The sequence below is a fragment of the Ambystoma mexicanum genome, chromosome 2p, assembly GCF_040938575.1.
Source record: "Ambystoma mexicanum isolate Mex_15411 chromosome 2p, UKY_AmexF1_1, whole genome shotgun sequence".
NCBI lineage: Eukaryota > Metazoa > Chordata > Amphibia > Caudata > Ambystomatidae > Ambystoma > Ambystoma mexicanum.
The window spans coordinates 1,011,116,090-1,011,132,079 of NC_090923.1; the positions used below are offsets into that span (position 1 = coordinate 1,011,116,090).

Below are 15,990 nucleotides of genomic sequence, written 5' to 3' on the forward strand. Positions count from 1 at the left end.
GGTACTGTAGTAGGCCCTCAGTATTCTGCCTACACTAGGGGAGTGCTGGTCTGGGTGGCACCGCACGTTCCGCTCCAACTTACACAAGAAATGGTGGACACGGTGGGGAGGTTGGTCATATTAAAGGCTTTGGTGGAGAATAGAGGTGTGCATTATAAATACGTATTCCCCCAACCAAAATACTGCGGCATATTTTAGAACCCTGTGTACTCATCTGGGCGCGTGTATGGGAGGAGCGGTTATCTGGGGAGGGGATTTCAACTGCGTGCTCAACCCAAAGGCAGACAGATCTGATGATAAGATTGATAAGCCCACCCCAGCAGCCAGGGTATTGCAGACATTACTAGACGACTTCGGGTTGGCAGATGTTTGGAGGCTGAAACACCCTAATGAAACACAGTACTCGCATTACTCAGCTTCGCAGCAACTGCATACAAGACTTGATTAGTTGTTTGCCACGCCAGATGTGGTGATAGAGACCACCCAAATAGACTATAGAGCGAGGGTCCTGTCGGACCACTCGCCTCTGGTTCTGAGTTGGCAGTACTGCCGCCCCAGGGCGCGGATGCCGACATGGCTCCTCCGGGCGGAGGCGCTCCGGGACCCGGTCTTCAGGGAAGATATCAGGGATGCGATCACACAGTACTTTGAGGTAAACACAGGCAGCGTGGACTCAGCGTGCACGCTCTGGGAAGCCTTTAAGGTGGTATTGCGGGGTGCTGCTATTGCTAAATCAAAAGGCCTACAGGGTGGGGTCCTAACGGAGCTAGAGGAAGCGGAAGAGAAACTGGAACGGGAAAACAACAGGGCGGGAGGGGATGCGGAACTTGTACTCGAACTACAGCAAAGGTGTGAAGAGCTTTGGGAAAGGCTCTGCAACCTTAACTATAAGAAGTATGTTGAGAGGCAACATGCAGGTGGGGATAAAACTGGCCGCTTGTTGGCGTGGTTATATAAGAGCGAAACCCCCAGGCCCCCGATTAGGACAATAACTAGAGAAGAAAGGGAGATGGTTGACACCCAAGAGGGAGTCAATGAGGCATTCTTAGACTATTATAGGACATTATATGAGGACAGAAGAGGGGACAATCGAGAGGAGATTAGAGAAACCCTAAAAGACATGGACTTACCTAAGATTAGTGCTGAAGAAAGGGAGGAGCTGGACGCACTGATTACCTTAGAGGAATTGGAGGAGGTGGTGAAGCAGCTACCCACCTGTAAGACCCCGGGCGCGGACAGATTCCCTGGCGAGTTTTATAAAACATATAGAGAGGAAGTACTCCCCCCTATGCTAGAGATGCTCAATGAGTTTTTTGAGATGGGCCGGCTGCCGGAATCGCTTAGAGAAGCGTTAATTGTGCCGCTTCCTAAGCCCAACAAGCCAGGGCATAGCTGCGGCTCCTATAGGCCTTTGTCAATGTTGAACCAGGATAGCAAGATATTGACGGCGGTCCTGGCCAATAGGCTGCGTAGAGTTATTAGCAAACTGATACACCCGGACCAGACAGGTTATGTCCCCAGCAGAAATATGACCCACAACCATAGGCGACTCCACCGGGTGGAAGAGGGAAACAGGAGCGAGGGGGAAATGGCGGTGGTGTCCCTAGATGCAGTCAAAACTTTTGACTCAGTGAGGTGGCCATGGTTGCTGGAGGCCCTGAAAGAATACGGGATGGGGCCGGGTTATGTTAGGTGGGCAAAATTACTATACAGTGAACCACTGGCCAGGGTGCGCACAGGATCGGTGATATCTGAGAGATGGCAACTCAGTAGGGGCACCAGACAAGGGTGCCCCTGGTCCCCGATGTTATACATTCTAGCCATGGAGCCCCTGGCAGTGTACCTCAGACAACAGTATGACATGGTTGGTATTGAGGTAAGGGGAGAGAAACATCTAATATCCTTGTATGCTGACGATTTACTACTATACTTGAAATATCCGGAGGAAAATCTTCAATATATTCTAGAGGTTATGGAAAGGTATGCAGAACTGTCCGGCATAGCGGTGAACCCCCAAAAATCGAGCAAGTTCCCATTGGGGAGCTACAGAGGAGCCCTTCTGGAGCGGTTGCCAGTGTTGTCCGTACCATGGGCGGTTGATTCCTTCCGCTACCTCGGAATAGATGTGTACCATACGGTGGAGGAGGAACACTTGCATAATACCGAGGTGGCTGTGGGAAAAATCCGAACAAGTATGAAGTTTTGGGAGAAGTTACCGCTGGCGATGATGGGACGGGGGGGGGGGCGATGCTCAAAATGGTGGTCCTGCCCAGGCTGCTACATTTCTTCAGTAATATACCATACTTGATACCCAAAAAGTTTTTTGTCAAACTGAATAGCATGTGCAGAGACTTCCTATGGCATGGCACTCGCAATAGAGTGGCGCTATGGAAGCTGCAGAACTTCCAAGATAGAGGGGGCATTAAGATGCCAAATTTTGAGGCCTATTATGTAGCTGGTCAGTTGCAATATTTAAGCAAATGGCTTTCTGATGAGGTAACTCCTGAATTTAGGCTGTTTGGGCAGGACTGCACTCCGTTTTACCTAAAAGGAGATTATCTGGGTGCCTAGACCTGAAATGAAAGAACGCCCTGGTATGATGTTGCTTGGGTGGAAGATGTGACGCAGAGTATGCCGACTGATGGAGAACCCGTACCCGTGTTCCCCACAGGTGCCTCTAGTCGCCTTGGCTGGGGGAGACAACCAACTCAGAATGATAATCAGGACCTATTGGGAATCGGTCGGGCTGCTCACATTGGGAGATGTATGGCAAGAGGGGATCATTAAGGATTTCGAAGAACTGGGAGAAGAGGCAGGCTTGCATAGAGGCCAATATGTCACGTATCTTAGGCTAGTGCAGATTATTCGTAAAACCTGGACAGAGACTGTACTGGCGGAGGAGCCAGACGGCATAATGGGAACAATATATGACATATCAGAAGGAGGGCATGAGATCTCTAGATTGTATGAGATGGTGATGACCAGGGTGGGGAAGGATTTGACTCATTTGAGGCTGGACTGGAAAGCGGAGGTGGGGGCACAGATGACCGATGGGATGTGGGAGCGTGCTATGGGATACCACAAGAAGGTGTCCAGAAACGCCAGATTGCAGCAGATACAGTTATACATAACGCATAGAGCCTATATGACCCCGAAGAGAATATCTAAGTTTGTAAACGCAGGAAGACAAGCATGCCCAAAATGCGATGAAGAAGACGCTGATATGACACACATGTTCTGGTCTTGCCCAGTGATCGAAGGTTTTTGGGGGGAGGTGGCACAAAAACTAGCAGATAAAGGGGTCACGCTCAACATAGATACGGCCTGGGCCTGCCTGTTGGGAGGGTTTCCCAGACCACAGAATACTAAACATGTTGGGAAACTGAGGGACCTGGCATATGTGCTTGCAAAAAGAAGGATTGCCATGGGCTGGAAGCAGTGCCACAAGCCACGGGTTGAGGTATGGTGGCGGGATTTGCAAAAATGGGTGGAGGCTGAAACGGTAGTATGGCAGGAGGCATGTAGCAAGTGCGGGGAAGAAGAAGTGGGTAACCTGATGGCATGGAGAGTGTTAATAACAGGACTGTTTGGCACAATAATGGATTCTGTAGCTTCGGAAGGAAGCGATACCCGACCACTCGCAGCAGATACAGAATGAGAAACGCAAACAAGCTCTTGAGGGGGGAGGGATTTGGGGAGCAGTAATGTGCATTAATTGATGTTCACGAGTTTGTTGTAAATAATACTGCAAGTTTGGTTTGTATGGTTTATTTGTTTTCAAAATAATAAAAACTTTTTTTAAAAAAATTTTAAAAAATCATCGAATCCATTCCAAAAGAAATACATTATGGGCGGATTTGAATATGTCATTACAGATAGCAAGATGTTCGCTTAGTATATATGTAACTGTTGTGAAAATTCTCGCTCTCTTGCGTCCCTCGGGGTCTGGAGACACATGTCGCGGACGTGAGACCCAGTTGGCCAAATGAGACTAATTTGCTTCGCAATAAACCCCAGCTTTTGGGAATACAACCTCGTGTCTGGCGCATTAGTTTATGTGTGGTGATTGTGCCTTGTTTCCATGTGCGAGGGTCCCCTAAGGGCCACTTCAACGCAGTATGAAGGAAGCAAATGCTTCCACGAGAAAGTCCTGTGGAGAGGAACGGATACAGTGAGATAAGGTTAAGAGAAACTATGAGGTTAAGGGAGCGTGAGAATCCCAAACGAGTAGACACCCGGTATGTATCTGGGAGAGGAAAGTACGAACACTTTGAATTAAGAGAACATACGCGATTACGAGTGCCAGACGGGCTTAAACGAGCAAGCACTCAATGTAAAGAACCATATGAGAAACATAGAAACTTTGTAGACAGGTTGGAAGAGCCGCTGCAGCTCTGGAAGCCAGAGAAATCCGAATGGGCAAGCGCCCATGAGAATCTGTGCAACAAGGTCGGCAAGGTTGCAAAAGTCTGAGAAGTCGAACGGGGCAAGGGCCATGTATGAACCAAGTTAACTTGAATATTAACTCTGTACTTCCAAGTTGGGGAAACCAACTTGTTTTTAAGAATCTAAGATACCAAATGGGACAAGAACCTTGTGTAAATCAAAGCGAACTGAACAAGAATACTTTGCAACCAAGTCAGGACAACTGGCAAGATTATGGGAACCTGAGGAAACCAAGTGAGCAAATATCCTACCCAATGCCAAAACCAAATCAGGATCCAGAGAACCACAAGACTTTGGGGAGTCCGAGAGCCAGAGACTTGTTGCTGCAAATCTTGCCAAACAAACAGATGGATTAAGGAATCTTTTGTTTTAACAACCAAGATCTAAGGCAAGACTGGGTTTGTTTGAACTATCTATTTTGATCTTTTGAAGATGTTGCTGTGTTGGGCCAGACAGAAGTCTAACCGTGTCCCGGTGTCCACCTTTCTGTTTCTTTTCTAAAGTGGTAGGTCCAGTTAGGAGGTAGGATTTTGGACCATGAACTTTAATTTGATAGGGACCCTTAGTTTTGAGGTTAGTAGGCAGGGAAATAGTTAGGCATTTTCCTTTTTAGTTAACTAAACAATTGTTGAACATGTCATCAAGTTGTCTGACAACTCCTTCTGGTATGCCACTGCACACAGCCTGACTAAACTACCAGCAATCAAGAAACAATGGTGGCAGAGGTTCCAACTCTCTACCATACTCACAAATAGCGTAGGAGTTTATCTGGATTTACCCTCAAATTTAAAGATGCATGCATACACCGGTAACAGATCTGCCATTTGCATAAACAGGTTTTTAGACATCTTTGCCTGAATAGCTTCTTTTATTCAGAAGAAATATGTTCTTGTTAATACATCTGCTAGAAGGAGGCAATATCCTTCTTCAGCTTGGTCCGTATAACCAGAATATCTGTTTTGCTTGCAGTGTTCTCCATAGCTGAGACTTTATTTGTCAACAGTGGATGTCTATCATGGTATTTTGCCTTCCCTGTTGGTCCTGCGCCTGCACCATGTCCTTAATATTCCTGGAATTATGCTCTTTAGATTGTGGCGGGGTCATTTCCTTTGACAACTTCTCAATGCATTGCAACCATTTTAAACCGTTCGTGCCAACCAGAAGTCCCCTGTTCAACAGATGGAAACTATCAGTCTCCTATCCCTGGACAGGAGTGTTAGCATTGTTACAAGTTAACGTTTCCTCTCATGGTTGGACCAACTCTTTTTTTAATTAAGACCAAAGGAACAGGGCCTGTTAGGACGACAGGGAGCAGACTCCCCCCTCCTCCTCCTCTCCCTGATGGACACCATCAGAGCACTGGTCAAAAGGGGACCGTGCTCCCCCCAGCCAGTGTTGCTCAAATGAGGTTCCAAAGAAGAGCCACACCCAAACGATGGCGCCATGGTGGTACCACTCAACTCAAAAACCCTTTTCTTACTCTACTATGATGCCGAATACCATTGTAAATCGAAATCTCCTGCATAGATGGGACACAAACTACACACCATTGTCTGTGACCATACTGGGGAATCCAATCACCTTCTCTGTTGTCACCGTCTCAAAGGCAGCAACCTCTACCCACCGGGATGTGTAGTCCAACACGAAGACAAACCTCAAACCACCATAGAGAATACATGGGACCCATGATATCCAAGGCCACCTTAGACAACACCTCATTAAGAACATCAACCGGGCAGACTGGCTGAGGGCGCAATACTCTTACTCTTATCACTCATAGCACATGCCACACACTCCTTTACTACCACCTCCCCCTCATCATCAACACCTGGCCACCAATAAGATTCTTGCAACCTCCTCTTGGTCCGGGATCTGCCCAAATGCCCCTCATGCGCCAACCTGACAAGCCTTGCTCTTAAACTCACGGAGGCACACTAGCCTATCGCCTTTCATGACGCCCCACGGACCGTCCGCCAGTTCAATTAAGGCATGCATGTGCGCTCTCCCTTCCTCCGTGGCATTCACCGTCTCTCAGCCACCATGAAGACCATCCTTTATCCATGCCAACTCTGAATCCTTAGATGATTCCCTTTGCCACTCGTTTTTGTCCACAACGGGACGCACACAAGCAACCTGGGTGCCCACATCACTCTTACCCTTGTTCCTCCGGCACCACAACCAGCAGTCGCAAAAAACAATCTGCTACCACATTCTTTATACCTGGGATGTATTCTACCCTAAAATTGAATTTGTGCAATTCCACCATCCACCTCGCTATCCTAGGTGACACCAAACCCACATCCTTGGTGGCAAGTACATATGTGAGCAGCTTGTGGTATGTCCTAATGACATACGGAATTCCCCACAAAAAAACGTCCCGAAAGGTTTAGAAGCTCAGGAAGCAGCAAAGGCTTCCCTCTCGATAACAGCATACCGCTTCTCAGCATCTGCAAGCGCCCTAGACACGAACGCGAGCGGCCTGCATCTTCCATCTTGCCATTGCTCCAAAACTGCCCCTAGTCCGACTTCACTGATATGATATGATATATGGCATTTATAACGCGCATATACACAAGTTTGAGGCAAGGGAGGGGGAACAGAGGGAAGACAGACCATGATCTTACTAGGCCAGGTGTCATTCAGATCGCACAAGTGCATGCGAAGGGGGAAAGGGAAAAGTGCATGGGGGAAGGGAGAGAGGAAGTGCAGTACATGGGATAGTAGAATAAGTAGATAAATAAAACAGCCGGATGGTGGCAAGGTAAGAGCAGACATAAGTGCTGGTAGGGGGACTGTAGGGATACAGAATACAGTCCCCAGGTGCAGGGGTTACCAGGGAGGCTGTGCAGGGGTGCAAATGGCGAGGCCTGGGCCCGAGGTCAGAAAGCGTGGCCAGGTAGCCAGTGCAGATTCAGCCAGGAATGCAGCAGGGGAGAGGGGGACAGAAAGCAGAAGCAAAGAGGAAGGTTTTGAGGTGCTTCCGGAAACGGAGATGGTTCTCCTCAAGTTTCAGGGAGGCAGGAAGGCTGTTCCAGAGAGAGGCCCCTGCCGAGGAGAGAGATCTACCACCAACTTGTTGCTTGGAGAAGCGACCGACACTGAGGGAGTTGGAGGCGGATGAGCGAAGAGCTTGAGAAGGAAGGACTAGCATCGACTGTAACAACAGTTCTTTTCTTTGGGTCAAACGAACTTAAAGATGGTACCCTGTCGACATCCTCTTTCAGCTGCACTAACTCTGCCTGACACAAAAGCATGCATACATACATACATACAGTTTTCTCAGCATACAAAAAGGTACGAATTTGACGTACTACTACGTCATTCCCAAAAATGATCTGAGCTGGTTCTTGTTCACCGGGGACGGGGCCTCCCTCATTAATTTAACCAATCCTGCTATAGGTTTTATGCCACTGGCATCAAAAGTGTGCCCCAAATACGTCACACTAGGTAGACTCACCTAACACTTCGACAACTTCATCGTCAAACCACTTTGCCGTAAAATCTGCATGACACGATGTACCCTCTCATCACGTTCATTCTTCCTCTTACCCCAGACCAAAATATCATCCTGGAAATAACTCACTCCAGGCACACCCCCAAACAATTCTTGCATCAACCGCTGGAAAACCGCAGACGCCAGTCCAAAGACACCAGTCCAAACGGCATGCAACAAAACCTGTATGCACCCAAAGGTGTTACAAACGAGGTCAGGGGACGTGACTCCTCATGTAAATTGATTTGGCGGTGTGCCGATCAGAGGTCAAAAAAGTGAAAAACCACTCTGCATGCCCCATAGTCAACAACAATTCAGGAATATTTGGAAGAATGTGGTGATCGACCGAGATACTAGCGTTGATCTCCCTAAGGTCCACATCCTTAACCCCAGTCCTGTTTCCGTGCCAATACTACTGGGGACAACCACTTCGAACTCTCAATCGCCTCTATTATCCCTGCATCCTTCAATTTTTGCAATTCCATCTTCAACCCTTCCTTGGCCAACACCTCAACATGTATTATCACACCTTCCCTCATCTCGCCACTGGCATGAGCCACAGCACTGTCTGTGACCCTGTCTGCCTCAATCATCCTGACACTTTGTCTACCTTGTGTGCCGCCATCCACTCCATTCAACCTGCACATTGTGGCATAGTGCCCCTTAATTTTACAACGCCTACACTCCACGGCCCATGCCAGGCACTCCTTTGCCCCGGTGGGACGACTTGACCAGCTGCACTTCTTGCACACTTGTTTCATCCCACCCCTTGGTTCATTCGGCTAGATCTGTTTGAATGACCATCAAACTTCTCAGTCTTGCTTCGGATGTCGTTGCTGCCCTTCTTGGGTGGTACCAATACAGCCTGGATGGATTCTCCTTGAACATTCCGGTCAGTCCTCTCTGTGAGGACTTGAACGCTGGTGCATGGCTCCTCTATGGCTCTCGCAATTTCAATCACCTTGTCCATAGACAGGTCTCGGTCTATCCACAACCTTTCTCTGACCTTGGAATTACTCGTCTTCATCATAATCTGGTCTCTGATGTATGGCTCCTGTACACTTGCAAGTGGCAATGAGAATACGTAAAGCCATAACGTAGGAGTTGATACCTTCCCCAACTCCTTGTGCCCTGGAGAAAAAAATGGTATTGTTCAAGTACCACGTTGGGTCTCTTCCCAAATTGTCCCTCCAATTTCATGAGAGCGGTTTCATATGCACTCACTACTCTTTCACCTTCTTCACCACCAGGTGTATATTTACTTCACCCGGCAAATGCCTGACAGTTTAACAATGCTGCCTCCTTTTTTATCATCACTGTACCTAGAACCTCCAGCTGCTCTCATGTACACTTTTAATGCATACACCCAGAGATCCCACAAAACTGGCTGTTCCACCGGGGACATCAAAAACACTGGGGGAGGCCTGGCATTGCTGTGCTGCATGGCTGCACGAAATTGCTCAACCCCAGTCTGTGTAATTTGCGCTGGATTTCACTAAAGCATGCGTGCGTCACAGTACCTTATCACCTTTCACCTTACAGTGCTCTCTTGCCGCGCAACCAGCTGGTTTCCATAGCATAAACTCACTGTCACAGTACCTTATCTCCTATTTCTTCTTTCTGTGCTCCGAGTGCCTTATCTCTTTTCTCCTTCCTGTTCTTCTTTGCTGCACCACCAGCTCCCTTAGCTGTAAAAAATAGCTGTGTGAAGGAGCTCACAGCAACATAGATGCCAGGCGTTACTAGGCACCCAAAATGGCTACCACGTTCGTCAACAGCGCCAGGTCCTTTCCTCTAGCGATATGGTGCCGGCATACTGGAGATTCACTGCTCCGGGCCTCTGGGCTTTTTGGGATGCCCCACCCGTCACTGCATCCTCGTTGCCAGTGAAAAACAAGCAGTGACAAGGTAAGAGGGCATACCAACAGGCTTTATTTAACCTACAGACCGCCGTGGCCGCACTGCCACCGAGCCCCTCCAAGTGACCACAAATCTAGAACACTGGCCGCAGAACACAGGCCAGTGTTCCATTACAGTTTTCAAAGAACCTCCAGTCAGAAATAGCAGGGGCCACACAACAAGACTTCTCATCTGGCCACAACCCACTCCCACCTGGAACCTTTTTTGCATGTGAAATATTTTAGAGTAATCGTATGAACTGCTATGGTATACAATCCATTTCCATGCTCAGAATTAGGGTAGAAATGGGTTTCCTAAAAATTAGCAAAATAATGCATGCAATAAATATCAGCTATCCCCCCCTTTACTTCGCCGGATACACTAACTTTGCCATACATTGACTTTACCAGATATTTATTTTGACATGCATCATCATATTGTTACGATGTGAATGGATATTGTTAGGGATAGCATATGTTAGGTTTGGGGTCAAAGGGTAGTAGATGGTAAGAACATGGAAGCATAAAAGGGAGGGTGCAGGTGGTCTCCCCTTGCAATGACAAAGTAAATGTCTAGCGAAGTCAATGTAGGCAAAGTAAATGCTGGCAAAGTACAGACATACATCCAAATACTGCACGCAGTACTTCTAGAAATCTACACATTACCACCAATCTGGCAGATATATAATGAGGCAGATTTGGAGAATTACCTTGTCTGGTAACTAATTAGCATATCCATTTTTTGAAAAGTAGAATTACAACCACCTCATAATGATGGTGACAAAATATTGGCAGACTACTGACCAATTAATACAGCACTGCTGAGGTTCACTTTAGCATATACCATCCATTTTCTACTGAGGATGAGCTTATCGCAATACAAAAACGCCAGAAATGCCAAACGTGCATGTGGGACAAGAAGAGCCTGTTCTAAGATGAACACAGCAGACATTGTGTCTGCTACATCTACCGTCAGAGCTTTAAACAAAAGACTTGTTCACAAACAAAGATCACTGATCCATTACTCAGAGCAAAATAGCCTAAAAGTACCGGTACATCTCCAGAAAACAAATAGTGCCATCAGTCAAAAGAGCGAATGATTGCCCTAAACGCGCGACGAGTGAAGAAGGAAATGCTCAACAGTGTAGGGGTAGAAGGGACATATATTCAAGAATTGCAGTATGATCATTTGCGCATCCACTGACAGAGTTTACTTATGACCTGTAGATGAGCTAATAGACAAGAAAAAGCATACTAAAGAAGAGCATTAGTAGAAGGGTCTAGGAAATTGCACACATAGAAGACAGTCCTATCAGAAAAGGGAGCACACAATGTCATGGAGAAGGAAATCCTTGCAGAGACCAGCACCGTGAGCAATACACTAAGACCAAGGACTAAGAATACCAATGGTAAACCAGTACATAGGAAAAGAAAAAAACTCTGAAAAAAGAGATCCTGACTTTTAGAAAATCTAAGAAAGAATATAAAGAAGTGCCAAGATTAATGCTTAAGAGACAATATGGTAATTTGGGCCGGAACACTGCCTGAGCAACTCACACCACACCTACACAATAGTCAAAAACATAAGAAAATAAATCTTAGAAGTATGCTTAATTTGTCACCATAACACCTACAAGTTGGCAGTTGCTTGGAGAAACAGATTGAGGAAACAATTACCACAGAACTTATCATGCAACACTTTCTAGTAACACTTCCAGCAGAAAACAGAATCATGCAGAAAAGAGTGATCTTGCATCACCAATCAAACACATACTGACAGTATGAAATCATGCACTTTGTGAAAGAAATTAACCCAGTAAATCGTCTTAGAAATGTTACGAACACAAGGGTACACAAAAATGACAAAGGGAGTATTTGAAAGCCTCCATGAAAACCATTTGCATGACTAAATAAGTAGGATTAGGGACAGTGCGAAATCACGACAAAGGTAGTAGGAAGGGTGTCCAAAAGCGACTGCAACTCTACAACTGACTGCATTATTGTTGGGTAGAGCAAAGGGAACATGCTGGAATTCTTAAACATAACAAAATGCATGTCTCAAGGATCCTCAATCAGGCCACTCGAACCAGCAGTATTCTTGTAAAAAGACAGACATGTGTCGGCAGGCGAACTCAGTTTTAATCTGATCAATCAGAAACCCACAAACCCTGGACAAACTGTTGGAATTACCGACTCCTCAACCAAAGCCATGTACCAGATATTCAAAGCTGATCCGCCCATGACAACCTTTGAAGTAAGATAAATCAAGTGCATCAATCTTATGCCATGGGTTAATGCCCGTTCGAACCTCAATTTCTCTCCATTAATAATTTTAGGCCTGCAATCAATTTCTAACTGATTGATTTTTAGAATCCCAATTTTGTTTGGTCACGTTGGGCACACATTTTTAAACACAATGAATTATCTAATGAATCTTAATACAGTTATGTTTCACCAACGGTTTTGGCTTAACAAAAAGGCGTTGAGTAAATAAACTTCAGATGTGACACCTCAATCATGTTGGGGCCGACAGCTAATTCCCTTACTGAGTTAGGATGAGAAGACTGCTACGACAGAAGCTATGTATTACAAAATGGGAGAGTTTTGGAGTAAAATTCTAACGGAATACTGCAGAGAAGGAGAGGAGAGTGAACATAAAGCATAAAAGCCAGTGAACGAACAAAAAGGTTGAAGACTATGACAGAGCCCAGGGCCTTAGATTATAAAGTATAGGTAATCATGTTGAGGTGAAATCAAAGAGTGTTTTTAAGATTTTCCCTGCTACGAACATACCCCAGTTAGAAAACATAGCGGGTGCTCAACAATGTTAAGTTCTCCATTCTTCAACTTAGGTCAACTTCTGCCCATTTGTAATGGATATTTTATGTTGTCAGTTCCTCCGGAAAAAGAACGTAACCATTTTGTACAGTTGACCCTATTATGAGGTCTAGATGCTACACACTGTCTATGAACACAAAGTCAAGGAAAGGGCAGTGATGTGTGTTTATATTTCAAGCACTTTTGTGTAGCTGCCTTTTTTGTAGAAACAGATCAGAGTCAATGTTTCACATAAATAGCAAAACGGGGGTACATCTCTTGAATACTTTGTTATTTGAAGTTAGAAATATAGGACAAGATATGAGCAGATTATTGGAAGGAACAAGCAAACGACCAGTGCACTGCTATTGACATCAAAAGGGGCAGTTTCAATAAACCTTTTTCTATACTGGCCGAACCTCGGTTTAATCTCACTCTGTCATGGTGAAGAAAGGAAAGGCTATTGAACCAAGGAAAATATATCTTTTATCAAAGGAATTGTTGCCAATCAAACACAACCAAATTACTACACAGTTGAATGTCAGTCAAAACAAATGGAGAAATGATGGCATCATACTCATTGATTTTAAGAGATCTAGTAGGCCCGATTAGCTACAGTTAATTCACAAGGAATGCCTTAAGGAGGGAGGGGTCATAAAAACACTGTCTATTTGAGATAAGTTCCTACCAGGGAAAAGCACAAGTTTCTTGCAATAATTAAAACAATCCTTTGACAGCCGTCTATGAAATTCAAGAGGCAGTTAATTTTAAGAAAAAATAAGGTAGGCCATTTTAATATACATCGAAAGTTAGGACATTTTGAAAGAGAAATTAAAAAAATTAGTAGGGGTCGGGGAGACTCCTTGGAAGGGTTTCTATGATGAATCATTAACTCTCTTAACCCCCCAACCTCTATATGAATGGATATTTTATTTAGTTTCCTTTTGCTCCCAATTAATATGAGGTTTCCCCGCAGAACCCCACACCTTAACACAAGGACGGAAGGGGACAAGGGTTGACATTCATTAATCTCCTTTAAAGACAGTGTTCAATGATGACGAAAAGAAAATGGTATAAAAATAGTACACACTGCAATATACGTTATAAATAAGATGCAACTTTGATGATTAAACAGATTTCATTGATTGCCTCCCTCCGGGGAGGGATCTTAAGACATAATCAAGTCAAAGTCATTGCCTTTCCCCCGCACTTGGGGTACTCTAGGATACAAACAACGCACGTGAGTCTAGGACATCATTACACAAACACACCATATGCAATATCACAAGAGAAACTAGGCATACATCAACAAGGGAAAACAGAATGATATGCATGTAACCCTATGGTGACTAGAAACGATTAATAATAAAAATGACGTAAACCTTCAAATTCAACCATATACCCCACCATTACAAAACTGCAGAGGGAATCAAAATAAGAGAAGGCAGCAGCATGTAATTTCATCTAATTAGTTTCTTCAAAAGTACAGGTCAAGGAAAAATGTGTTTGTGAAATAAAATCATTGATAATACAACTCAGTGAAATCGATATGATAAGGTGACTGACAGGGTAAAGATTAGGGTTAAGATGAAAATTGGGATTGAAGTTAATTGTTGTGGTAAAGAAGATAAGAATCAAGGTTAGGTTTAACTAAACGTTTCAAAAGCAAACACTTCAAACACATAATTAGAAACAGGGCTAAATGTAACTTTTGCATTGAAATTACTTCAATGGAAAAACTGCAATTAAGAGAATGTTGATGCAATTTACGGAGATGAAAGGAGAAAGATCCCAAAAGACATATTCTAAGCAGGAAACAATCTCAATCTAGCTCTATGTATCAGAGGTGCCTGCGGAATCATGTATACATCGATACCTCTTTCAAAATCTCAAGAAAAAAAAAGAAGACATCAGATCCAGTATTCTACGATTGAAGGTGCACACAAGTACATTTTCAAAGCACAATAGCACAGCGCAGAGTCCCCAATCACGTTCGAACATGGAGGTGGACACACAAATTACATAATAGCATGTGCAGTTATCAACATGAACACTCGTGCATAGTGATGGAACAACATGTTTCGATTACCACTCAAATCAGTTCCGAGGTCAGCAAACCGAATAAGTCATTTCTTTTATTTATGAAAATATCACAGACAAATCAAGAGGTTGCCATTCATGGGCCTACAGCAAACCCCAACAGTACTGCACACAATTTCAAAAACACATAGATACAATAATTGAGAAGCCAATAGTGCCCAAAATACTCACCATGTATAGCAAGAAGGGAAAGGTGAGCAGGAATATCCAAGTGTAGAGATGGAAGCAATTGGAGAAGGTGCTCTGGTGGGGATCGAAGAACCAACCACCCGTCAGTGAAGCCCACACCCCCTGACGCAGGATCTGCAGCACTTGTGACCCCATGATTACACTCCTGCTTTCTCGACCCACAGTAAAAGAGGATCTCGCGCCACTGGACGGCGCTACTAAAGATGGTCATTCCCCATACTTTGGAAAATGCTGCTACAGTCCCAAAAAAACTCTAGCCATTAACTGCAGCAAACACTAGAGTTTAAATCTAAAGCCATTGCCAGCTCTTCAGCACCCCATGGCGCTTCCGGACAAACGTAATCACCTGCCATGACACGTCTCTGGCAAACCAATCAATCTGCTTGTCAAACTAGCATTTTGACACACACAAAAAATTATATGCGCTCCAAGAATGTCATCCACTCTAGCCATGCAGACTAGTTTACAATGCTTCTGCCTACTGATCCGGTCTGACAAGGTTGACTGGTATACACGTCTGGATAACATTCTTGCTAAATCCGGGGCTGGTGAGGTTTCCCAGCATTGATCTTATGGGGATCATTTTAGTAACTAGCTCAGTCACCTGACACAGGTCCATACGTTGGCAGATGTGCAAAATGGCAAACACAAGAAAAGTGTTAAGTCCCCTAAAAGCAACCACACCTGCACCCGTATTCACGCCATGCTAAAGGAGGCACCTAAAAAACACAGTTTAATCCAAAAGGGATCCAAAGGAAGTATTTCGTCCGTGTCGAACACGAATGTGGTCATTTCAAAGCCGGGACTGCCATCTCTAGTTGCTCAACACAGCTTTCACGGCTACTTTATTCGAGCAAACCCTTGCCCCATAGGGACTCACGTTACAGTCAGAAAAAAGTCCTTCCACAAAAACCATCACATTGGGAATACGGTAGTGTCTAGTTCCCGTCCGAGAAACGGACCTTAGCCTCATCACGTTTGTTGCACGTTCGGGCGTGTCACGTGCCACAGGTTGCGCATTTCGTCAACGCGTTGTCTTTCTAAGGC

The 15,990-nt window shown here is 45.1% G+C and overlaps 1 protein-coding gene across 2 annotated transcripts in view; it reads right to left on the reverse strand.

Annotated features, from left to right (window-relative positions):
- The window catches only part of PCNX3 (pecanex 3), a 1,956,057-nt gene extending 1,940,137 nt beyond the window's left edge, over window positions 1-15,920 (reverse strand). For both annotated transcript variants that reach the window (XM_069644841.1, XM_069644840.1), the window contains exon 1: window positions 14,926-15,920. In XM_069644841.1, coding sequence (XP_069500942.1) covers window positions 14,926-15,078 — 153 coding nt within the window. In that variant the 5' untranslated portion in view covers window positions 15,079-15,920. The remainder of the gene's footprint in view (window positions 1-14,925) is intronic.
- Between the last annotated feature and the right edge of the window lie 70 nt (window positions 15,921-15,990).